At 34.5% G+C, this 27601-nt stretch overlaps 1 protein-coding gene across 2 annotated transcripts in view; it reads left to right on the top strand.

Moving 5' to 3' along the window:
- Nucleotides 1–27601, top strand: part of MAD1L1 (mitotic arrest deficient 1 like 1) — an 872812-nt gene that overhangs the window by 277330 nt on the left and 567881 nt on the right. For both annotated transcript variants that reach the window (XM_052000199.1, XM_052000207.1), the window contains exon 11: nt 23025–23169. In XM_052000199.1, coding sequence (XP_051856159.1) covers nt 23025–23169 — 145 coding nt within the window. The remainder of the gene's footprint in view (nt 1–23024; nt 23170–27601) is intronic.

Genomic DNA, 27601 nt, shown 5'->3' on the forward strand with positions numbered 1-27601 from the left:
GACAACACAGAGAGTTGCTTGCAGCTGCAAGTCAGAATGAAAGATTCCATGGTCCTTAGGATTCAGTGACAATGTCATTTCTTTAATATCATTTCCTCTGATAAAATCATATATGTTGCTTATGTACAGTCTTTTTTTTTTTTTTAATAATAACAACTTTTTATTGACAGGCTTATGTACAGTCTTAAAGTTCCTTTTAGGTATAAAATTTTGCTTGTTATTGTGAGAGTTAAGTATTTATAGAAGGTGTAATATTTCTACTATATTTTAGCCTGGTCTAATCTTATCTGAATTATTGTATTTATCTCTGAGTCCTATAATATAGAAAGAATATTGACAAACTTGCAAATCCAGGGGCATGATGAGAATAGCATTAAAGTGGTGATAAGGATGTTTTTTTATTTTTTAGTCTGATGAAGAGAATAATAGAGATCTTCAAGATTTGAAAGGATATCTTGTGGAAGAGGAATTAAGATTCAGAGCTGAAATACAAAATGAGTGAGGTAGATTTTGATTCAATTTGAGGAAAAACTTGCTAATAATTAGAAAAGTCTAAAACTAAAATGATTTACATTTTAGAAAGTAGTGAGTGGGTTTTATAGCTACAGATGTCCAAGTAGATAGCTATCATGGAGAATATTCATTTTTTGGTCTGGTTGTGAAGATTTCAAGATGATCTCTGGATGTCTTTGAAATTTTGTGAATCTCAAAGCTGGGAATGGGCAAATAAATATGTGCAACTACCTCTTAGAAAAATATTGATCTGCTGGCATCCTCTTCTCTTTAAATCCCGACTTCATGACATTCAAATCTCCCCTGGTAAGGTTAGTCTTTGCATATTTCCTGAAGATACTGAAAAATGTATCCTTTTCCAACTCATTTTATAGATGAAGAAACTGAGGCAAACAGGGTTAAATGACTTGCCCAAAGTCCTACAGCTATAAGTGTCTGAAGACAAATTTGACCTTAGAATATGAATCTTTCTGACTCCAGTCCTCGTGCTCCATGCATTGTACTACCTAACTGCCCCTTTATTATTATTGCTAATAATTTAGTTGACATTTAAAAATACTAAATTTTACCCTTTCTTTTTTTGTAAATAGTATTTTACTTTTTCTAATTACATATAAATATGCTTTTTAATATTCACTTTTGTAACATTTCTAGTTCACATTTTTCTCCATTCTCCTTCCTCAAGATAGCAAGCAATTTGATAAGAGATTAAACATTCAGTCACATTTAACAAAAGAGAAAAACCATGAAAACAAACAAAAGCAAAAATAGCATGCTTCAGTTTGCATTGAGACTATGAAATTCTTTCTCTGGATGTAAATTGCAATTTCTATCATGAATCTTTAGGAATTGTCTTGGATCACTGTATTGTTCAGAAGTGGTAAGTCAATCATAATACAGTGTTGATGTTACTATATTCAGTGTTCTCCTAGTTTTGCTCACTTCACTGAGAATCAATTCATGTAAATCTTTCCAGATTTTTCTGAAATCTGCCTGCTTATTATTTCTTAGAGGACAAATGGGCTTAGCCTAGAATTTTGGTGGCCAATTAGAATCACATAGACTTTGGTTTAAGGCCTGGTCTTTAAGTAAGAAATCTAACCAGTAAATCCCAAGATATCTTGGGAAGTGCAAAAAAAAAAAAATGCTTTTAAGAGCATCTATAGATAAGAGTATAATACCCTCTGTGGACAGGGGGAAGAAAGGAGGAAAGGAAGGAAGGAACAGAGGCAAAGAGTAAGGGAGAGAGAGAGATTCGGAGAAAAGAAGGAAGGAAGGAAGCTTATGCGATAATAAAGAGCAAAAACACAATAGTAACTTAAACATATTTACTCTTAACCTCTTAACATTAACAAACAGGTTCCATGGATATCTTTGATGCTCTGGTAAAGCCTATTGATTCCTGCTCATGGTGATGCTTTTAAAATTCATAGAATTTTGTAAAAGAAATGGTTTTAAAAATTAAATCAGTACAATCAATTTCATGGATTCTTTGAAATCTGTTTGTGAACATTTGTTAACCTAAGGAATTTTCATCATTTTTAACCATGTTGAGTACAGTTATTCTGACCTCCAGCTTACCTGTGAGAAAAGTAATACTCAGAAAGATAAAGATCTTTAGCCCCAGTGAGCTAGTTATGCCAGGATGTGGACTCAACCCCAGCCTCAGCCTCCAGACTAGGCCTTTTCCACTATGCCTAAGCAATCCATTAAAGCCTTTGGAAAAGCTTATCTTGTGGTGACCAGAAAGTAAGTGGAACCATGACAATAGATAAATGGTAGGTACTAGAATATTAAAATATACCTGACCTAGATTACTTGTGAGGGAGCTTTTTGTCTAATAAAGATGGAAATAAAGCTGGAAAGTCTAGTAAAGAAAGAACTAAATACAGGCTGCTAAAGAACACAATCTTGGGGGACATGAATGGGAATTGCCTGAAACCTTATCTGGAAAACTATATAGAGAATCTAGAATCCTTTTGATGGGTTAGACAGGAGTGGAATTATGAAGAGAATTGAACTTTTAACAAAAAAAAAAATTTTATCCATGTAACCAACTCTCAATTACCTTACAAGGGAAACTTCAGGAGATTTTCTGTCTTGAGGTGATTTCTAAAGGTAGGAGAAGATGGAATCCATATGAAGCTTGAGATCAATTTGTGATTTTGTATATCTTTTGTTCCTGTTTCCATCTTGATTTAGAAGTAATAACACCATGCATTTATATATGCATTAAAGGTTTTACAAAGCACTTCCCTTACATTATCTCATTTTTTCCATAATTAGCTAAGATTTTTATTATACTCTTAAAGTTTGCAAAGTGCTTTATATTTTATCTTATTTGATCTTCTCAGTCTGGTGAAGGTGGTGCCATCAGCATCCCTGTGTTATAACAAAGGAACAGAGAGGTTAAGGGACTTGCCCAGGATTACTATAAATAAGAAACCTTTGAAGGCAGCACCTTCTGTTTTTCCTTTCTCTGTGTCTGGCATTATATCCATTTTGCCTTGCTACTTACTTCTCATTTTCATTGAGAATTGTCCATTAAGTTGCTTTTTCCTGGCTATCTCACCTGTATGTGACATTGCCCATCATCTTGTTTGGATACTACTCCATACATTGATATAGGGTTGAATACTGGTAAAACTTAGGCTTTTAATTTGTAGATTTCATAATTATATTCCTTTTTGAGGATGTTTGGTTTATAATTCAATCTTAATGCAATCTTTCCTTTCATTTCAATTTCTGTTTTTTGAGCTTCTCTGCTTCAGAAGGTGTGGATAAATTTTAGAGCAGAGCCCAGAATAAAGTGATGGTAAAAGGAGATGAAAGCTAGAATCAAGGACACCTCCCAGTTATATGAAAATCTGCTCCTCTATTGAGATTACTGGTTGGTAACTGAGCAGTTAAATTGGACTATTCATTAGAGTTGGGATTGAATTGAAATTGCTAAGGGTAATTTTCCTTTCCTCACTTCAAGGTCAGATGAGAGTATTTACTGTATTACTTCTGTTTATCTGGGAATGCAAATTGAATTTGGTGGTGCAAACTGATGAGATGTTAGAAATATATCATCAGAGGCAATATGGAGAGAAATTATTGGGTGAAACTGGACAGTGTGACTTTATCATTTTATATATTGCTCTTTCCTTTGATAATTATTTCAATCTTTGCTGTTTTCTCTTCTTGTTTATATTGTTTTGATTTTTCTTTTTAAATTTGGCATATTTTTCACAGAATTCACTTTGAGGCATTTGGAATCTGAATTGGACGGTATAAATATAAGTATTTTCACTCTGTGCTTAGAATTTTGTAGGAGTGTTTTCATGTTCCTTTACTGAAGTTTGACCAAGTTCTTTTTGAGAATTTCAGAACTTCTTTTAATGGTGAGAGAAACCCTCAAAGATAACATTAATTCTATCATTAATTTCTTAAGTAACTTCTTATGGATCCCTTGCTTTGCTTTTTGCTCTTGTAAATAACTGTAGATGTTGGGCTCAGTTCAGAGTCCACCCATTCCTTTTTTTGGGGGAAGGATAATGAGGCAATTGGAGTTAAGTAACTTGCCAGGGTCACACAGCTAGTAAGTGTCTGAGGCTTTATTTGAACTCAGGGCCCTTTTGACTCCAGGGCTGGTGCTTTATTCTCTGCACTATCCAACTGCCCTAGTATTTTTTTAAAAAAATTCTAATTGATTTAAATTATATATATGTCACTATAGTATTTCATATATTTCTTCTTCCTTGAAAGGCATATCACAGGACAGTATTTTTTGTTGTTGTTGTTTTAAAGAGAGGAAAAAATATCAGCATAACTGATCACTATATTGAGGAAGTCTGAAAACATTTAAAATATGTGATATTTGGTGGTTTTCTCATATCCCTTTATTTGCATTCCACTTGACCTTCACAGTTTATTGCATTTGATTTTTTTGTTGTGTTATTCCTTCCATTTACAATGCTTTGTGGTAGTTATTGTACATATTGTTTTCTTGGCTCTGCTTACTTCATTTCATATAATTTAAAATAGATTTTTCTGTGTTCTTCTGTGCTTATTGCACTCTTCATTTCTTATAGCACGGTAGTATTCCATTAGATTCATGCATTATAATTGGTTTAACCATTCCATACTCAGTGAGCATTTATTTTGTTTTTAATTCTTAGCTATCACAAAAAGTTTTGCTGTATTGGGAATTTGTTTCTTCCTTCGGATATATATGTAGTCTCTTGTCCTAGAATATGGGCATTTTAATAATTTTATTTGCGTATTTTCAAATTGCATTCCAAAATGTTTGAACCCTGGAACATATATAGGAAGGCCTATCTTCCCACCATCCTACTAGCCTTGACTATTGCTATTTTTGCCCATTTGCAGGATGTTGTTTTGATTTTCATTTCTTTTCTTGTTAGTTGGAGCATTTTTTCTTATGGTGATTAATACTCAGTTCTTTTTTGAAAACTTTATCTTTCATGTTTGTAGTTATTTATCTGTTCAGGAATGGCTGTTAGTCATTTCGTGTGTGTGTGTGTGTGTGTGTGTGTATAAATATATGCATACATATGCATATACATGTGTTTTGGATGTTATTATTCATGTGTTACAGTTGTATCTGACTGTTTTTGAACCCATTTGGCATTTTCTTGGCAAAGGTACCAGAGTGTTTTTCCAGTTCCTTTTCCAGGTGATAAAATTGATGCAAAGAGAGTTGAATGACTTATCCAGAGTCACATAGATGGTAAGTGTTGGAGGCTGGATTCGAACTCATTTCTTCTTAACTCCAGACTCAACACGCTATCTAGTACTACCCGTTGCCCCTTGGACACCAAATCCTTATCACAGAAATTTGATGTGAAGATTTTCTCCTCCTTTTGACTATTTCCTTTATTAGGATATAGATGCATGGATGTTGTCTGTGAAGAAGCTTTTCAATTTCAGTTTACCTGTTTTCTATATTGTAATTTCCCATATCGCTTGTTTGTTTAATATTCATTTCTTATCCAGGACTGTGAGAGCTTTCTTTGTGATCCATTTCTTCTCTGAAGTTTGATCTTTTAATATTAACATCATGTATCCATCCATCTGGAATATATTATGGAGTATGTTATAAGATGTTGCTATAAGCCTAATTTCTCCCAGGCTGCTTTTCAGTTTTGCCTGCAGTTTTTATCAAATAGGGAATTTCATTCTATATAACAAATGTTTTCTACTTTATTGAGTTCTCTTATTTCTAAATCTCTCGTTTGTTCTTTTCTCAGTGATATATTTCTTTATTTTTTAAAACAATACCAGATGGTTTTGAAGACTGCTGCTTTATAATATTGTTGGAAGTCTGGTAGTGCTATTTATTCCCACTTCCTCCTTATTTCTTTTCTTCATTTCCCTTGATAGTCTTGATCTTTTGTTTTTCCAAATGAATTTTGTTGAATTTTATCAGATTCTGTAAAATATCTGCTTAGTAATTTTATTAACATAGCATTAAAAGAATAAATTAATGTTGGTCATATTATACTTTTTCTTACATTGACATGATCTAGTCATGAATACAGACTATCATTCCAATTATTAAATTGTTCTTTGATTCTTTTAGGAGTGCTTTTAAAATTGCTGTCTATAAATCTTTTGTATGCTTTTGGTGTTTGATCCAGAGGCATTTTAGTATTTTGTTATTATTTGAAATAGATATTTTTTCTTGACATTATTGCTTCTTGTTTTTTTTTTTTTTAAATTATCATATAAAAATGATCCTTGTTTTTAAGGATTAATTTTGAAGGTTGCAACTTAGCTGAAGGTATTAATTTTTTCAATTAAAATCTTTGTTGATTCTCTGGGGTCTTCTACATTAACCCTTATATATATGGATAGTTTAACTTTGCTTATCTTTATTATTTTTTTATTACTGTTGCTAACATTTTTACTAGTAAATTAAATAATAGTGGAGAGTTTGGATATCTTTGTTTCATTCCCATATTTATTATAAAAGGTTTTAGTATATCCCCATTGTAAATGTTGCTTGCTTTTGATTTTGGTGAAATGCTTTTTATGATATTAAAAAAATCTTTCTATACTTATACTTTTTAGTGTTTTTATGATGTTTACATTTTGTCAAATACTTTGACGAAGTATTTATCTCCTTCTATTTCCTTAATGTTTGGTAGATTCTCTCTTCCTGTCCTTTACTCTAACTAGTTCTATTCATTAGTTTTTTTTTTTAAGTTTGTTTTTTTTGATGCCCTTTTTGATAAAATAATTTGTTTTAATCTCTTAATTGTACATATTTACTTTCTGTTTACTCTTTATAATACTTTTATTCTTTGCTTGATACCCCTCATCTTTTGGTCTTTCTGTTTTCTCTCTATTCTGTGTACAAAGTTTCCAGGTTATTCATTCCAGGTTCTTTTCTTCAGTATCTTTCTGCCATGTCTCCTTTTCTGTTGATAGGACACTGCCCATGGTAAGCCACCTCCCCTCCCCTTGTTCTGTACTTTTTCTTGTTGCCCTTTCCCAGTTCTCCTCCAGCTCCCCCCTAACCCCTCCCTGTAAATCTTCTTATTTCCATGTTCTCCTGTTTTGCCTGGTGCCATTGGCATTCCAACTCCTCTGCCCTTCTTTCCCATCTTCTTTTAATCACAGGAGAATTCATCTGTGGAGTTCCCTCTTTCTCGAAGGTCCTTTTTGATTTTTCTCTCTTTCCCCTCCTACTCCTCCTTCCTCTTCCCCTCTCCCTACCATAGAGATTCTTCTTTTTCTTAGAATATAGAATTCATCTTCTCCTCATTGCTACTCCTGGATTTACCTAACCCTCATGATTTCTCCTTACTTTCTACTCTTGTTCCTACCTATGTACCTTCCTATATAGCTCTACAAAAGGAGTATTCCTCAGTGGGCAAGGTATCACTAGATTTTATCCTCTGTGACCCTGTTTATCGCTTCACTGATACCCCTCTCAGATTTCTATCTTTACTCCATCTCTTTCATTGTTTAGAAAGAAGGCTCTTTCTGTTCTTTCTGTTCTCATTCTTTTGATAGTACTGATATGATCTATGATGTGGGGTTTCTCACCCAATGATGGCAGGCACCAAAAGTTGGGGGGTTCAGTCACTTGAAGAATTTACAATGGCTGTTCTCTTTGGCAAAAGATAGCTTTATATAGGGAAGATGTTACAAACAAAATAAATGGATACAATAGTGTAGCGTTCTTCTTTTCTAAAATATGGTCATTCTCTGTGAGCAGATTTCTTGGGGGGCTTCTGGAGGCAGTCTTAGTTTCAGTTCTGAGTAATAATCACCTCAAATGCAACCTGCTGTTAAAGTACAGTCCTTTATTGTCTCTTCCAAAATAGCCTGGTTAGTTTTCTTAAAGGCCTATCTCTCTCCTTAGTTCCAAGAGCTCTTGAAGCTTGTCCTTTGTCTCTTCCAGCTTCAGCTTCAGTCCCCAGATCCCTCTGAATCTCCAGTTCTCCTTTTCAGAATCCTTCTCAATCTGCCAAAAGGCTCTAGTGCTTGTCCTTTTATATGCTCTTTTAGAGGTGTGAACTCAAAGATTGACTCCTCCTCTGAGAGTGGGATTGTGGATTCTTGACTTGTGAATCTCCCGGACTTGTGAACTCTAACGTGTGAACTAATGTGTGAACTCTCAAAAGTGTAAACTTAAGTACAGAAGCATTATTTCTATCAATTCCAGTGAGTTAACATTTTGTAAGGATTCTAACATCTCCCACTTTCTTTTGATTTAGAACATAAGGTGGTCATGACCTCCCTGACTTCTCAAGGAGGTGAGAAACTCAAAAAAGACGGTGATCACCTTCCCTGACTACTCAAAAAAAAAAAAGTGAAAACACCTTAAAAAGAAGGTGGTCACACCCTCCCTGACATCTCAGGAAGGGAGGTGAAAACATCAAAGGAAATAGGAAATCCGAAATCAAATTAGATTAGCAGTTTCTGAAGGGGCTCACTCTTAAAATAGGTATACATAAATCCATCAATATAGGAGATATTACACATAATTACATATATTACACAATATAACACAGGCTAGAAGTGATGTAACATATAACATGAATCAACATGAGAATTTATACATGTCCATAAGTCCCAGAAATAGTCCAAAAGAAATCTATTGTCCAGTAATTCCTGCAAGCTTTGAAGTACTGCAATAGTCTCAACAATTTTTCATCTCAAGGAATCCAGTGATTGCTGCTGGTTTTCAAGTCCTTGAAACAGTCTCATCTTGTGTTAAGTTCTTTTAACTGTCTCATTGTTAGCCATGTTCCTTCAGTGTCAGATGTTTCTTACATCTTCTCCTTTGTTTTGAGGATTTTCTCCTTTTCTGTCTCTCTCCAGGTGCTCCTTGCCACCCATCTGTTGCCACCCATCTGTTTCCTTCTCTATCTGTAGGAACACAAGCAAATCCTCTCTCCCAGGCAGTTAACCAATCTAATCCCCTTCTGTTTACCACTTTTGGGATTTCTCCTCATCATCTGGCAATTACATTGGAGCTGTTTGCATTGGACACTGCCCTGTTGGGTTAAAAAGCCTGTATTCTCCCCAACTGTAATCTCTTTCTGCCATATGATTACTTTTAAGCTGATTGATCACATCAGAGTCCTGACCTTGTTTGCAAACGTCCCACATAATCCGCAAAAGGTTCATAGGGGCCTTGTTCTATTTTTTGTGAAGGCTTTACCTTCATCTTTCTGTATGGGGAGAGAACTCCAAGCTTTTATTGCAGCCTTAGAAATTTGCTCACACACTGTTATGGGATAATAGATCTGTTCTGAATTCTCTCCATACTGACCTTCACCAGCTAGTTGGTCAAAAGTGATTTGTATATTAACTCCTCTTTGCCTATTTCGTTGGACTTGAATCCTACATAATTCATGATACTCCAAAAGCCACAACAAGTTTTTGTCCAGATTCTAAACATGTTCTTGCTATGGATTTCCAATCTCTAGGGGTTAGGATTTCATTAGACAAATTATCTAGTAACATATTAACATAAGATGATGTAGTCCCATAAAGAGTGCAACCCTTTTTCAAATCCTTAATTTTTTCCAAATTAAAAGGAGTGTATCTTCTCCTTTTTTGACCTGAAGAGTCAAGCTTTTCAATCACAGGATATGCATTTATAAAATCAGATATATCCTTTCCTTCATTTTTTGCCTTAATTAATGCCTTTTCTAATCTTGTCACAGGCTGCTTAAATTCTGATTGCGTTACTGCCTCTCCCCCTCCTCCTTCTTCCTCCACCTATGAAGGGTTAATTGAGGGGGGAGGGTCATGAGATAAGGAATGATCTAATTTCTCCTGCTGGGAATTCTTATCTGATTCTTCATCCTTTTCACCTACTTTAGTTGACACTTCCCCCTCCTGCTCTTTCTTCTTTTTCTTTATTCTAACACTTAGATAATTTCCTAAAGCCAGTTATATTAGATTATATGTATTAAGTGTATTGTTGGAAATTGAGTTTGGATTAGAATTGTAGTATTCACCTACTTGCTCTTCTACTAATTTCCACTCTTCTAGATCCAGTTCTTTTCCCAAGGAGATGTATACTTTACAATTTCTAAAAGTTCAGTGATCTGCTCCAAAATTACAATCAAACCCTGGTTTTTCATAACCTTGACAATGCTCTCTAAACATTTTCCTTGAAGAGAAACAGAAGGCTATTTTCTAAACATCTGTCCCATTTCAGCTGAAATTTTACTTTAGCTCTTTAACAGAGTTTCTTTGTTGTACTCACCCTAATTTCTGTGTTGAGCAGACTTTTCCACTGAGATCAGGATCAGAGGCTTTTCCACTGAGATCAGGATCTGAGGCTTTTCCACTGAGATCAGGGTCCTGTCAGTCCTACGTTTGGGGGCCAAAATGTAGTGTTCTTCTTTTCTAAAATATGATCCTTCTCTGTGAGCAGATTTCTTCAGGGGCATCTGGAGGCAGCCTTAGTTTTCAATTCTGAGTAATAATCACCTCAAATGCAGCCAGCCGTTAAAGTATAGTCCTTTATTGTCTCTTCCAAAATAGCCTTCACCTCCTGTTTTTTATTATGGATGTTAAAGTATTGTGTTATATTGTCTTTTTTGTAATGCCAAAGAAACTGAGCAAGATAGAGATTAGAGGGTATTTAGTAAATGGAAGAGATGGGACCAGATTGATCCATGGTTTGGTCCCAAGGCTGAATGAGATTATCTTCTCCAAGAATCTAGCAAACAATGTATATACACATTTCTCAGATTTAGGGGGTAGCCTGAGGTGGGGTCAGAGTCAGTGCTGAGAGTGGGATAGATCTCTGACAGGATGCTGTGAGTCTCTGGAGAGGGGGATGACATAATAGGGGGAGGCATCTTGCTAAGACAGTATCTGACATTCTTAATAGGTTGGGATGCGGAGAGTCATTCTAAAACATAAGATCTTTTATCCTTATCAAATATTTTGATAAAGAAGGAGGGGAGGTTTTGCAGGACTGAGAAGCAGGGAAACTGAGTCAGGTCAGGATAATTAGAGAAACTGAGAACTGTGGCATAACATTTCCTTTATATTTGAAGGTATTTCTTCAATTGACCTGTAGAAGTTGTTGTTTTTAGTTAAATTTTTAAATTTAACCTCTATGTGTCTTGGACTTTGCAGCTTTCGTGGCTTTTATATTTATTTTTATTTTTTTATTTCCTACATTATGATGTTATGGTTGTTTATTTTGTCATTTTCTTCTTGGAGACCTATGACCCTTCAATTTTTTTTTGTGTGTACTGTTTTAGAAATCTCTATGTTTTGCTTTTCATAGTGTGTATATTTTCTTTAAATTTTTTTTTTTTTTTTTAGTCCCTTCTTTTTGATTGGGAAGTATATTTGTATTCCCAATCTATTGTTCTGACTTTGGGCTTGCCTTTGGAGATTCCAGTTTTTCTATTCTGCTATTAGTTTTTGCTTCTTGTATGATGTAGATTCTATTCTTATAATTCTCATTTCTTTTTTTCATTTCTCATGAACAGTATTGTGATTTCATGTTCTTCTCAACTTTCACAAAATCTTTTGTCTCAATAGTTGTTTAGATCATTTTTCTTTTTTCAGTGTTTATTTGTGGATACTTGAGATTGTGTGCTAGATCTGGAGATCATATTTTCCTGTTCATATATGTTTGTGTTCAAGGTCTTTGAGATTTCTTTTGTCCTGAAATTTATGGTACTTTTAGTCTATTTTCTCTCTTATCATCCCCTCCCCCCTCCCCCCGCCCCCCGCCAATCCCATTTTTCTTATTCCTCATTTTCTCCTTTCTGATTCTTTAGTATTGGATCTTAAAGCATCTTAACTTCTTCCAACACTAGAAAATTCATAGTTCAGCATCATAGATCTCTGTCCAAACTGACTTTTTGGTGGTTGGAATTAGATTTTTTTCTTGAAGGACTGTGACTGTAATGCCAGAGAAACTGAGGCAAGATAGAGATTAGAGATTTTTTAACATTTTATTTGAAAGGGAAAGATTGTGCTGGGGGCATGCTGCCCCCAGGGCTGATGTCCAACGCGTCCAGTGGCTAATATGTGCTTCCTATGAAGTATATATACATGTGGCTCAGCTACAGGTGTAGACCAAAGCAGGAGTGGAATCAGAGTACTGAGAGCAGGAATGGACTATCATTCCAGTTCTGACAGGGTGAGGGGAGGCATTGGACATTTTGATAAGATGGGATCAAGAAGACCAATGACAGGATAGGGGGTAGGACTATAAATTCTAACATACTGGGAGTTAAGGAGATGTCCAGCTTAGAGTCAGGAAGTCTGGACTTCCCCTTATATTGAGTTTATACAGTGACAATTTATAATCTTAGAGTAAGTAATCCTGAGTTATATCAGTCTTAATGAACTGGAGGGGGTGGGGGGGGGAGGGCTTGCAACTAAGGAGATTCAGGCAGAACAATTTAGGGAAACTGAGGCAGAACAATTTAGGGAAACTGAGACAGGACAATAAAAGGGAACTGTGGCACAACATGATCAACCTGATTGCTGAGATCTGAGAAAACTTCCACAACCTGGAGCTGCCATCTCTATGCCACTGGAAAGGGGAATAATGAGTCAGAGTGTAGGGATGATTTTTGATATAAGGCAATGCTACATTCTCATTATTAGTACTTTGAGATGTAGGATAGGGGTGCAGAATGAGTTCAGGGTCAGTGAATGTCAGTTTCTGGATTTTGGAGTTTTTTGTTTTTACCCTCTTTTAGATTCTTGGTGCCCTGTTACCATGGAAATAACTGAAGTTACTTTATTGTATATAATTTCTATTTTGGGTAAGTTTCAGAGCTTATGAACTTTTAAGAAAATGTCTAGTCTACCATGTTGTTGTTCATGTGACTTGGAACTCTGTCAACTCCATATTATTGATTGTGTTCATATACAAATTGTTGAAAGTCAAGACCAAGTAAAACCCTGAACCAAAAGCTGGTCTCAGTTTAGAATGAAAAGAAATAAGTCCCTTATAGTGATAAGAATTTGCCTAGCTAATTTCACATTCTTAATTTGTTACTTTAAAACTTGCTGTTTGGGTTTGGGTTTGGGGTAATATGAGATGATGAAGGGAAATAATGTTGCTTAATTATAGAAATGTATACATGAGTTTTACCTGGATCCATTAATAAAAATATATCTAGTGTACGATAACCTGAAAATGAATCCAGGATGAAAATTAAACTGAAGTCATAATACTTGGGTTTATGTGTATAGGCTCTATAAAGTACTTAGATAAAGTTAAGTTAGCCCCAAGTTATTCCATAATCTGAAGGTCATCATGTGTTGGGTGGGTAAGAACATAGTCTATAATTGAATAGTTAAAGGATCTCTATCAAATGACTAATGATGAATTACTTTCTTTGCTTTGTTCTCAGTGAATGTTATATGTCTGTTAATATAGTCTATTATATCATATTTGTTATAGCTAATATTTATATTTAACATTTGTTTTCAAATATTAATTTGAGAATAAAGTAAACTGAGTATTTGATAGAAAGGGTCATTGAATGAGAGATACAGTTTTATTAGTTTTGTTTAATCAGCGTTGTCATAGTATATTTTAAATTTCTTTTTAAAGATAGCCATAGATTTCCAGGAAGCTATTTGTTGTTGTTGTTGTTTTAAAACATCTTTTAATATGTTTAATAATATAAATAAGATTAAGTTAACCAGTCTAAGACTCGATGAGTCTGCTGTAAAGGTCTGCAAATAAGCTTGGTTTTGAGCAACGTGATCTTTTACTACTTTATTTAATCAAATATACTCCATGTGGTGCACAGCTTCCTGAAGTTTTCTACCATTTTCTCTCTATCATACCATTTTAAATACTGATTCATGTGTTGGAATGCCAATCCCTTTCAATTTTATTCATCTGCAATTGATTACATTAATCAGATATGATTGTTCTGTCCTATGATTTTCTATAACTCTTTATTTACATCAGTCCTAAAATCTTGAAATTGGTAAGGTAAATATTAACAGAAATAACTCACATAAAAGCTTTTTGGGGAGTCTTTGATATTTTCTTAAGAATGTAAAGGTTCTTGACATGAAAAAGTTTGAGAATATGCTTATTCAGATTTTTTTAATTTTACATTTCAGACTATTATAAATAATAAAGTTTGAAAATAACAAAAACTGCATTTAAGTACCTTCCACTTTGCAAAGGTGGGATTGTCTTCTCATTAACTTTTTGGTGCCATTCTAGTTCTTTGTAATTTTACAGCTTTCATTTTTTATTATTTTGTGACTCTTTTCATTTATTTTGCTATAGTTATTATGTATAATGTTGGCTTTACTTTTCATTCATGAATTTATGTTTGTTTTTTTTGTTGTTGTTGTTATTGTTGTTTTAAGAATTGTAATAATGTTCCTTTCTATTAACTTACCACAATTTGGCCGTTCTTCAATGGATACATATATATTTTGTTTTTAGTGTTTTCCTCCCACAAAAATTGCTGAACAATGTGATTTGGCATATTTGGGGATTTTCCCTTTCTTCATGACTATCTTGGATTATATACCAAGTAATGGACTCACTGGATCTAAACACTTTAGTCACTTTATTTTCATAATGTCAAATTGTTTTCCGAATGATACTATCAGTTCATAGCTCTACTCACAATACCTTAATAAGTCTTTTTTCCTATAATCCCTCCAACTGTGGTGATTCCTATAATTTTTCATTTTTGTCTATTTCCAGTATGTGAGCTAGAACTTCAGAATTATTTAGATTTACATTTCTCTTATAATTCTTTCATGTGTTTGTTAATAGATTATGATTCTTTTTTTTGAGTACTGTTTCTTCTTTGATTACTTTTATCTATTGGAGAGTAGTGCTCTTTTTTCCTACTCAGTTTGCTATCATTTTACTTCAGGCCTTAATTACCTCTTACCTGGATTATTGCTCATTTTGCTTATCCCTAATCCACATAGCTTCCAAAGGGTTTTTCTTGAGGTAGAGTTCTATCCATTTGATTCTCCTATTTACTAAACTTTGTTTGTATAGTCTGTAGGATCAAATAAAAGTTTTTCACTTAAAGCTCTTTACAATGACTTTCTAGGCCTATATGTTATTCTTCTACCTGCCATATTGTGATACAGCCAAGTCAATCTTCTAGTTTCTCAAACATTTTTCTCCATCTTCCAAATCATCTTCTACCAACCTCTTAAATGCAGAATGCACTGCATGTTTTCCCCCTAACCTAAGGTAAACACAGTTTCTTATTTTATTTTTTAGACAACGTAACTTGATATATTTCCTTTCTTATTTTAGTTTGAGTTTGAAAATAAATACAACATGCATTCCTTAGGTTAGAGGTTGTGGGGCAAAACAATTTCACTTAATATATAATGACATTGTTTTCCTCCTGTGATAGAATATAATTGGTTAGTGTGTTATCAGTAGATAATATGGTTTTTTTTCCTCCTTTACTTTCCTGGTAAAGTAATGCATTGAAACTACAATATATCTGTGCCTAAGGAATGAAATATTGACTTCTCCATTTTTATTCATTATTCTTTCCTTTAACACCCCCCTCCTCTCCCCCCCCTCCCCCCCCCCCCCCCCCCCCCCCCCCCCCCAGTTAAAGTATTTTTGGAATAGGGCCAAATAAATTGCATGCTAAGATTTCTTACACAATGGAGGTTTGAGTAGGTTCTACTCTAGTTGTTTTTTTGTGTGTGTATGTGTGGGGGAGAACCTTTGGCTTTTTGGCAAAGAGATATACAATATAGCTAAAAACTTTTAAAAATATAGTTCTATACGAGTCATTCTGGGATAGAAATATCAGAACAAAATGAAAAAAACCATGAGGGGGAAAAAAAAAACAGAAGAAAAAGTGGTAAAAAATAGTATGCTTTGATCTGCATTTAGTTTTTTCTTGATGTAAAAGGTATTTTCTATCCAAAGAGATCACAACATTCTAGTGGAATGGCATAATATGAATGTTTCTCTTTTTGCTTTAGGTATTGTATGACACAGACTTCCTCTCTTTTACCTTGTATAGTAACTAGTATAATACCAAATGGGGGTTTGGCTAGAATTTTATTCTAGTTATAACTCCTGTTTCACCTCCATAGAATACATGCCATAATGTCTCTTCTTCATGATTGATATTTAATATTGGTCAGATAGCCTGCTAGGTTTTATTGCAATTTATTTCTAAGTCTCTCATTCCATTTTATCTACAGATTCTCCATCTTTTTCTTTCCTTATCCACTTTGTTGCACTGGTGTTTTTTCTTTTTCCTCATTCATTTTTCTTGGTTTTTATTTCTCTTAGTGTTATATGCAGGGCAGAGGATTTGAGAATTGTGAGGAATCACAAAAAAGAAAAGAGAAACTTTGGTTCATGTAAAGGAAGAGTATAATGCAACAGTTCATCCCAGGATGTCATTAAAATGTTTCCTACAGCCTTTGAATTCATTGTCTCCTTTCATTTTTCCTTTAAAGAAGAATCTTAGAAACAAAGTTTTCTCATGAAGATTACATTAAAGTGGACTTCGAAGTACAAAGATGGATTCTCAAAAGCTCAGACCTTCCTCCATTCAGTATATGGTAGCTCAGAAAAGTCCTTGATCAATAAATATACTCAGCCTTTTCTTTAAGAACTAAGATTTATTTTTGAACTCTTAAAGGTTCATGGAAATGTCACTGACCGTAGAGTTGAACTTAAGCATGGAAAAGGGGATTTAATTTTTTATGAGTTTGTTTTTTCTCTTTTCTCATTGTAACAAAAGTTTGATTTGATTGGTGACTACATGCTCAACTCAGTGAAATCTTGGCTAGTGACACAATAGATACATATTCTGAGATTTGGTTGTTAGGATTTCTTTAAATGGCAAAGAAATTTAACATGAATGTTCATCCTTGTGGTACTACAGGACTATCTTAGAATTAACAGAATATGTTGCCATATTTATGTGAAATTCCTGAGTGGAAGAGAGCTAGTTATTGATAGGAGGTTTAAAATTAAGGATTCATTCACTCAGGAGGATTGCTGAGAAAGACAGGATTAGAACAGGTATCATCAACAAGTATATACTAAATAATCATTGTCCTACAATACATTCTTTTTCTATACTTAGGTTAAACTTTCCTTCTTTGTGAGAGCTTCCATTTAGTCTAAAGTGTGTGCACATACGTGTGCACTTGCATGCATCCTAGTGAATGTGTATGTAGGATAAAATTATCAAACTCATATATGTTTTTTACTGCATAATAAACATCATGGATCAATGGATATTGAAGACTGTCTGGTCCCAAGGTGGCCAACATTTGCTTCAGAATTAGATAGGAAAAAAGGCCCTGCCACATGTAGGATACTATTGGAGATTCCTAGATCCTTAGACTATTTGCCTGAATTTGCAGTTATATTTTGCCTTGTTTCACTCTTTTTTTGCTTTTTGTTCTGCTTCAGATTCACATCTTAAGAGTCCAGCCCCAGTGTGATCACTTGACTAGCTTTCCTTATTGTTGCCTTTGAGTTTGATAGTGTTACTTTGTTTTCCTAACCTATGACTGTATTCTCTCTCAGATTGTTCTGCCTGTAGTAACGCCAAAAGAAATAACATCAACTTTTTTTTTTAATAGGATCTTAGAAGTATGCATTCTTTAGTACTTCCCTAATGTGACTTGTAACTGTGCTACACAAGTGAAAGGCAATTTATGTAGCAAAATTCAAAATTTTTAAAGTGTATTTAGTTATGCAAATTAGGTTGTATGCTAGCTAAGAAAAGAAGTGAAATGATAAAGAATTTGTTTTCTTTATGTAATGGCACATAATAGTGGTCATGGTCTAACTTTTTTTAAAAGTGAAAATAGTATAATTTGATCTGTATTAAGACTGTATCATTATTTCTTTATCTGGTTGTGGATATCATTTTCCATCATGAGTTTTTTCTAATTATTTTGAATTGTAGTATTGTAGAAAAGAGTTAAAGTTTGCAGTTGATCATCACACAATGTTGCTGTTACTGTAGACGATGTTCTGCTTCTGCTTATTTTATTTAGCATCATCAGCTCATATATCTTTCCAAGTTTTTATGAAATCTCTCTGCTCATCAATTATTATTTCACAATGGTATTCCATTATATTCATATAACACAACTTTTTTTTTATCCATTTCTCTCTTCAATTTCTAAAGAACTGCTATAAATGTGTGTGTGTGTGTGTGTGTGTGTGTGTGTGTCTGTGTGTGTCTGTGTATCTGTGTGTATATGTATGGAATCTTTTCAATTTTTTATGATCTCTTTGGGATAGTAGTAGGACTAGGAGTAGTATTGCTGGATCAAAAGATATGTACAATCTGGTTGCGCTTTGATCAAAGTTCTAAATTGATCTCCAGAATGGTTGGATCGGTTCACAACTCCATCAACAGTGTATCAGTGTCCTAATTTTGCCGTGTCTTCTCCAATACTTATGAGTTTCATTTTTTTGTCATATTAGCCAGTCTGATAGGTGTGAGGTGGTACCTCCCTCATAGTTGTTTCAATGTGTATTTCTCTAATCAAGTTATTTAGAACACTTCTTTATATGACTATAGATAGTTTTAATTTTTCATCTGAAAACTGCCTGTTCATATCATCTAACCATTTATCCTTTGGGGAATTGGCTTGTATTCTTAGAATTTTGCCTAAGTTCTCTATATATTTGAGAAATGAAGATTTTATCAGAGACACATACGGAGATTGTTTTCACATTTTCTGTTTTCATTCTAATCTTGGTTCAATTGATTTTGTTTGTGCAAAACCTTTCTAATATAATAATATAATCAAAATTATCTACCGTGTTTCCCCGATAATAAGACACTGTCTTATTGGGTTTTTGGACAGAAAAACACCAGAGGGCTTATTTTCAGGGGAGGGCTTATTTTAATGAACATTGACAGAATTTTAATAATCAGGTAAATGTGAACAAAAAAAAGTACCTTTATTCAATAATGATCATGTCATCTTCTTCAATAACATCGTCATAAGTGTGCATACCCTGAATTCCATCCTGGATGTCTTGCGCCTCTAATTCCTTCAGAAGAAGTGGACCCAGTCTGTCTCATGTCCAGCAATATAACTCTCTTTAAATGAACATGTCTTGTCCAGGTAACCTGCTCGTAGTGCCTTGGCGACACAGCTGTCAGTAATTTTATCCCATGACTTCTTCGCCCAAGTCACGACCTCTTGCAGACAGGGCTTCACAAAGTTTCCACGCTGATTTCTTTCCATTCTATTTTCACTGTAGTCATTGACTTCCCTGCGCAAATGGTCCTTGAATGGCTTGTTTATTGCAATATCAAGGGTCTGGAGATAGGCAGACATTCGTGCAGGAATCATTACTTGATCTATTCTTCTCTCTGCAAGGAAGTTCTTCATTTCTTTAGCGCAGTGAGTGCTGGCTGAGTTCTTCTTTTATCCTCCATCATGCCCCCTGAGTTCTTCTTTTATCCTCCATCATGCCCCCTGAGTTCTTCTTTTATCCTCCATCATGCCCCCTGAGTTCTTCTTTTATCCTCCATCATGCCCCCTCACTCCCGCTTACATACCAGGTTTTTATGTTGTCCTGCCTCAGCTCTCCTCCACGGCACTGCTCTCAATGGCGCCAGCAAGCAAATCACTGGGGAAGAACAGGATGCTTTGATCCAGGAGTGTTTCTACTGGGCTTATACCCCAAAGAGATACTAAAGAAGGGAAAGGGGCCTGTATGTGCCAAAATGTTTGTGGCAGCTCGGTTTGTAGTGGCGAGAAGCTGGAAAATGAATGGATGCCCATCAATTGGAGGATGGTTGAGTAAATTGTGGTATATGAACGTTATGGAATATTATTGTTCAATAAGGAATGACCAGTGGGATGAATACAGAGAGGACTGGCGAGACTTACATGAACTGATGCTGAGTGAAATGAGCAGAACCAGGAGATCATTATATACCTCAACAATGATACTGTTTGAGGATGTGTTCTGATGGAAGTGGATCTCTTTGATAAAGAGACCTTACTGAGTTTCAATAGATCAAAGATAGACAGAAGCAACTACACCCAAAGAAAGAACACTGGGAAAGGAATATAAACTGCTTGCATTTCTGTTTTTCTTCCCGGGTTATTTATACCTTCTGAATTCAATTCTCCCTGTGCAACAAGAGAACTGTTCGGTTCTGCACACATATATTGTATCTAGGATATACTGTAACCTATTCACCATGTAAAGGACTGCTTGCCATCTGGGGGAGGGGGTGGAGGGAGGGAGGGGAAAAATCGGAACAGAAGTGAATGCAAGGGATAATGCTGTAAAAAATTACTCTGGTATGGGTTCTATCAATAAAAAGTTTTAAAAAAAAAAAAAGGAAGAATAGGATGATGTGTTCATTGCTGCAGCTCTGATTGGATGCAGCTCGGAACTCGGCGTGTGTTTCACGGGGGGAGGTGGGGGTGGGGGAAAGGGGAAGAGGGAAAGACCGGGGGGCGATGCATACAGAGGGTATCATAATGTAGCATGTAGCGCAGGGGATCACCTTCACTACAGTAGCAATCTCAATAGAGCTTATTTTCTGAGGAGGGCTAATTTTAGAGGAATCTTACACAGTAGGGGGAGGACTTATTTTCGCGATAGGTCTTATTATCGGGGAAACACGGGTATTTAAAATTTCATGATGTTCTCTCTTGTTTGTTCATAAATTCTTCCCTTCTCCATAGATCTGAGAAGATAAACTATTCCTTCTACTTCTAATTTGCTTATGGTTTGACCCTTTATGTCTGAATTATCTATTTTGACCATGTCTTTGTATATAGTGTAAGATGTTAGTTTATATCTAGTTTGCCTCATAGTGTTTTCTAATATCCCCAGTAGGTTTTTAAGATGGGCCTTTTATAGTAATGAAGCTGGTCATGATGCCATATGGATTCCATGTTTGAATGTGGTACTTTATTGAATAGGAGTTTTCTTTAGCTCTGTATATATTCTTATAATTATATAGTAACCATAGAGGCTCATTAGATTATCCTGTTTATTTTATAAGAAAGTCAAACAATTAGGATCCAGAAAGATAATTGCCCAACTTGCCAAAGTCCTAATCCAGTGCTGTTGCTTAATGATTCTATAGGCCTTTTTAACTTCTGGGTTCTACTGCATGAGATTATCTAGTATTTCTAGGTTTTGCATATAGAAAGCCCTTTTTAAAAAAAAATGAACAAAGCCTAATACTATCATCACCATTGTTTCATTTGTTTTGTTTGAAAGTCTATAGAGATATTTGTGTTTGTCTGTGTATGTGTATGTGTGTGTGTATATTTTCCCCCCTTTGTAGTAACTTAAATTAGTTCCCATTTGTTCCTTTCATCATTGTGTAAGACTTGGTTTGGGTCAGAGGATGGTTATGTAGTTTGTGAGAAACTAATTGTGCTTTTCAATATCCTACCACTGCTAATAATGTAATGGGTCACACAATAGTCTTTTTATATGTAAGTAATGAAAAGACATCCAGGGAATTGGTGTCATTTTTCTAATTAAATTACCCATTTTTGAACAGTCATTTAAAGCTTTTGTGAACTTTCCCACCTGAATTCAGTGATGAAAAGAGCTGATTTCACAGTTCTTGATTATTAAATTGGTCCATGAATAGTTTAAAGTTGAACTGGAACTCAAAATATCCTTTTCTGTTTCAAATGAATATTTGTGTATACATTTTAGATTTTATGTATTTGTCTGAGAATGACAGAAATAGAACAAATACCTGGAACTGATAAAGGAGTTAGCTGAGTAGGCATTTTATAATTTAGTTTCAATGTTTGGCTTCCCAAGAGAAATAAATCGAAGATAACATACTGATACATGGAATCCAAGTTATCACGTAGCTATCTGGGATTTTGAGTCTCCATTAATGCTGGTCTGAAGAATATTCATAAAAGTATGTCTTAGAAAAAATGTGTATTTGTTTAGAAATGGATGTTAAATACACAGACATGAATACACACACACACATATTCGTATGTATATGTGTAGTAAATATGCATGCACATATATGTATGTATATATGTATACACACATATATATGGAGAGAGAGTATAATACAGTATTTGGCTTATCTAAGCCTTTTCCCTCCACTTTGGTTTTTTCATTTGAGTAACTTAATGTCTTGTGTATTTTTTTAGTTTTTTATGGCAGAGCAACACATGGGAATTTTATGCCTAAAGAAGAGATATTAAACTTTATTGACATATATTTAACAGCATTATATTAGCATAAACATCTTTCTTGTTGGGCTTTCTATAAAGTATCATTCAATTTTATTTGGTGTAAATGAATGGACCCAATTTGGCGTTTTCCTCTTTAACAACCTTTCCCATTTGGCGGTTCTTAAGTTATTTGCAACTCACTCATCTCTTTCCATAGTTTTTTCCTAATTGTAGACATCATTCAGCTATACCATTTTTTTTTTTTAGCTCCAAAAGCTTTTCTTTTATTTTAGAATGCATAGGATGTTTAGAATACAGGAACTATGTGGATGGTAGCGTTAAATTACTGCCATCCAAAACTGCACATCTGGGGCTATCTGTGATTCAAGTATGAAACATTTTGTTTGGTAATTTAGCTTATTCATCTCTCCTTTTTGCATCATTTGATTTTTTTTTCTTTCCTTGCATACTTGTGATGTGAAAATCCCCTTCATATTTTCTAGGATTGGACAGGGTGTTGTTTGAATGCATAGTTTGAAATTGAGAAACTCCTGAAAGGAGTTAAGTAGCTATTCATAAGTAAGTAAATTGAATGAAAAAATATGCATATGCAAATCTATTTTGGGGTATGGCTATGGAATATGCTGTTTCTAAACCAAGAAAGTTCCCTTTTCATCCTTTGCATGGTATCTCTAGAACTATTGCTGACATCACTCAGATATTTCATACCTTGACCTGAATCAACTTCTTCCAAATTCTTATTTTCATGTTGGCAGTTTTGGGAAATATGAGACAAAGGTAATCATTTTCATTTTAAATTTTTAAAAAAATATACTCTGGTTTTCTTATAGTGCTCGGATATTGGAAAAAATGCGTCAGCAACTATTAGAAGATTTACTTAAGGTCCAGAGTGAACTTTTGGAAGAGAGGAAGAAGCGGGAATATAATGAAGACCTGGTCCGACGTCTTCAGAAGCGTGTTTTTCTTTTGACAAAGGTACTAATTTAAGTTGGTCATTGAATGATTTTTTTTTTTAATAGCCCTTTCTTCCTTCTCTTTTGATATACTAACTGGAACTGTATAATGCCTTACCATTTCTCCATTCGAAAGGACCTAAGAGTTTATTTAGTTTGTTTCTGACCAATTGGAATCCGTCATACTACATCCTTGCCAAATGTTCAACCAGTTTCATTCACATTCCAGTCATCATGAGCTCACTACATCTTAATGTATTCAATTCCATTTTTGGACAGCTCTTAATTTTTTTGTTTTTCTTTATATTGAATTACAAAAAAATCCCAGCATTTCTGAAACTGCCACCCATTCTTCTTCCTTATACTTTATAGTGATAAGCAAAATAAATCTAATTATTCCTCTTTATACGCTTCTGATTCTTGAAAGCTGTTATGTTTCATTTTGTCTCTTCTTTTTAAAAAATGTTTAATTTAAAACACTAAAAGGAAAGTATTTTTATACTACAGCTTTTTATTTACAAGATATATGCATTGACCCTTGCAAAATCCTCTTTTTCAACTTTTCCTCTCTTTCCCCCCACCCCCTTCCCAAGATGGCAGGCAGACCCATACAGTTAAATATGTTAAAGTATATGTTAAATAGAATATATGTATACATATCCATATAGTTATTTTGTTGCACAAGAAAAATTGGACTTAGAAATTAGGTAAAAATAACCTGAGAAGGAAATCAAAAATGCAAGTGGACAGAAACAGAGGGAGTGGATATGCTATGTTGTGGTTCATATTCATTTCCCATAGTTCTTTCACTGGGTGTAGCTGGTTCTCTTCATTATTGAACAAATGGAACTGATTTGGTTCATCTCATTGCTGAGGATGGCCATATCCATCAGAATTGATCATCATATGGTATTGTTGTTGAAGTGTACAATGATCTCCTGGTCCTGCTCATTTCACTTAGCATTAGTTCTTGTAAGTCTTGCCAGTCCTCTCTGTATTCATCCTGCTGGTCATTTCTTACAGAACAATAATATTCCAAAACATTCATATACCACAATTTATTCAGCCATTCTCCAATTGATGGGCATCCATTCATTTTCCAGTTTCTGGCCACTACAAATAGGGCTGCCATGAACATTTTTGCACATACAGATCCCTTTCTCTTCTTTATGATCTCTTTGGGATATAAGCCCAGTAGTAACACTGCTGGATCAAAGGCATGCCATTTGATAACTTTTTGAGCATAGTTCCAAATTATTCCCCAGAATGGTTGGATTCATTCACAACTCCACCAACAATGTATCTATCAGTGTCCCAGTTTTCCCGCATCCCCTCCAACATTCAGCATTATCTTTTCCTGTCATCTTCACCAATCTGAGAGGTGTGTAGTGATATCTCAGAATTTTCTTAATTTGCATTTCTCTGATCAATAGTGACTTGGAACACCTTTTCATATGAGTAGAAATAGTTTCAATTTCATCATCCGAAAATTGTTCATATCTGTAGTGTTCTTCTTTTTCTAAAATATAATCGTTCTCTGGGTGCAGGTTTCTTGGGGAGGTTTTCTGGAAGCAGCCTTAGTTTCAGTTGAGATCAATAATCCTCTCAAATGCAGCCAGCTGATAAAATCCAAATGTTTATTTTCTCCTTCCAAGTCTTATCTCTTTCCTTGGGCCTGGTTAGCTTTCTTAGAGGCCTCTCTCTCTCCTTGGTTCCAAGAGCTCTTGCAGCTCGTCTGCCAGCTTCTAGCTTGTCAATCTCCTTAACTGAACTCACTTGAGCTTTTTTTGGTTCAGAGAGCTCTCTTTGCTAATCTTTTGCCTCTAGCAGCTTCTGCTTCTAGCTCATCTCTGACTCTTAGCAATATTCCGAACTGAACTAACTTCACTGACTCAGCTCCTTTTTATGCTCTTTTAGAGGTATGAACTCAAAGGTTGACTCCTCCTCCAAGAGTGGGATTATGGGAGGTGTGAAGTTAACTGTGTATCTCCTGTACTTGTGAACTCCAATGTGTGAGCCAATAAGCATTGTATCAATTTTATTGAGTTAAGACTAGGATTATAACACATCTCCTTTGACCATATATCAATTGGAGAATGGCTTGATTTCTTATAAATTAGAGTCAATTCTCTATATATTTTGAAAATGAGGCCTTTATCAGAGCCTTTGACTGTAAAAATGTTTTTCCAGTTTATTGCTTCCCTTGTAGTCTTGTCTGCATTAGTTTTGTTTGTACAAAAGCTTTTTAGTTTGATATCAAAATTTTCTATTTTGATATCAATGATGATCTCTAATTCTTCTTTGGTCACAAATTCCTTTCTCTTCCACAGTTCTGAGAGGTAAAATACCCTATTTTCTTCTAATTTATTTATAATCCCATTCAAAAGGAGGATTCTTTATGTAACCATAACTCTCCATACTACTTCTTTGAAAATGTATATTCCACGTGTTAATTTCAAATTTTTCTTCTTGTCCTTTCTTCTAAAATTTTTTCTAATATGGATTTATAAAAGCATAATAATGTCTCCCCCATTTTTGACTTCACTAATGTTCCTTTTTTGTAGCCTTCCCCAACCCTCTGAGAAAGAAAGATATAAAAAACTTCTTGTAATAAATAAGCATTCATAAGAAAAATACATCCCTATGTCAATCATGTTAAAAAATGTACATCCGTTTCTGCACTTTGTGTTCAGTGGCACAGTGGACAAAACTCTGGCCTAGGAATCAGCATCTGGCTGTAGACAATTTTTAACTGTGTTACTTTTTGTAAGTCACTTAACTTGTCTGCCTAATTTCCTTACCTGTAAAATGGGGATAATTTTAGTATTTAATGGACACGGTTGTTATGAGGATCAAGTAAGATGATATTTGTAAAGTGCTTAGCTCATTATTTGTCTTCCAGTAGGCATTTCCTAAGTATCTTTCCCTTCCCTTCACTGTCAGGGAATAGGTAACATGCTTTATTGTAGGTCATCTAAAGATAAGATTGGTGATTGCCTTGATTGGAGTACTCAGATTTTCCCAAAGTGTATTTTTTAACATTGTTACTATTCTTGAATAAATTATTCTGCTGGTTCTGGTTATTTCTTTTGTATTTATATTACCTAGATCGTCTAAAAATAAAAATGATATCTCTTGGCATGTGGCACTTGTATTGCAATGCTCTCCCTACTCATCTCTGCCTTTTGGCTTCTTTCAACCTTCAGCTAAAATCCCTATTTTCTACAGTAAACTTTTCCCCATCCCTTCTGTTGATTTATTTCATTTTTATTCTATATGTGTATATTTATTTATTTGTTTGTTTGTTTATTTTGAATTTTTTGAGGGCAGGGTCTTTGTTTTGCTTTTCTTCACATCCTTTGTAATTAGAATATTACTTGGAACATAGTATGTGTTTAATAAGTGTTTATTGACAATGATTTTTTTCGTTCTTTCTCATAACACAATAATATTCCATGACATACTATGTTTTGTTTTGTTGGTCCTCATTTGTCCTAAAGGTGATAGAAGGCACCCCCTTAGATTCTATTTTTCTTTCCTCTTAATCTCCCCCTTTAGGAATAAGATTTTTTTTTGGGGGGGGGTGACATCATCTATCTTAAACTTCTCCCCTCACCTCTGCTTGTTTTTCTATTGATTTTGATGTGGTTTTACATTGAATTCTTAGTATGTTCATCCTTTTCCCAATCCTTTCCTCAAGAACCTTTCTTTTTTTTATCTTTGGCTTTATATATTTTGATTATACATTTGGTCCTGGTAGAAAAGTCTTTCTTTTCCCCTTTAGTGTCTCTTCATTTATTTGTTTCTGAGTAGGCTTATTTGGGTAGGGTGAGCTTTAGATTTTCAGTAATTGTTGATGCTTATTAGTATTTTTGGTTTTTGTTTTACTGATCACTAGTTTAGATTATAGAATTAAAACTTGATGCCAGGATTTGGCTTTACTCCTGGTTGTCTTACTGGGTCGGCAGTATTTTGGTTGGCAGTTTTCTTGGTCTCCCTATTTCTTCCCTAGATTTCCATCTCCCAGCATTTGGATCCCTTTGATATGTAAGTCATTGGGGCACTTTAAGAGAAAGTATTAGGACAGGGTTCATTAGTATTTTTCTTGAAATAGGTGTTCTTGTGTCTGTCTAAATATTCTCTGTCTTATTTAATCTTTTTTGTTGAAACTTCTTCCACATCACACCCACTAATTTTGGATATTCCCCAAAGCTTCTGAACTTAGCTTTCTTCTCCTCTTCCTTTCTTCTGTTTTCATTATCTTTTCAGCTTCTATTGGCTCACTTATCTTTATGATTTGTATTCTCAGATCACTTTATTCAGCCATGACTTTTTTCTTGACTTCCAGGCATGTATCATCAACTTCCTATTATACATGTCATATTGTAAACATTTCAGATTCCTCTTGTTCAAAAGAGAACTCAGTGTCTTTCACCCCTGCCTTCCTTCTTTTT

The sequence above is a fragment of the Antechinus flavipes genome, chromosome 1 (assembly GCF_016432865.1).
Source record: "Antechinus flavipes isolate AdamAnt ecotype Samford, QLD, Australia chromosome 1, AdamAnt_v2, whole genome shotgun sequence".
NCBI lineage: Eukaryota > Metazoa > Chordata > Mammalia > Dasyuromorphia > Dasyuridae > Antechinus > Antechinus flavipes.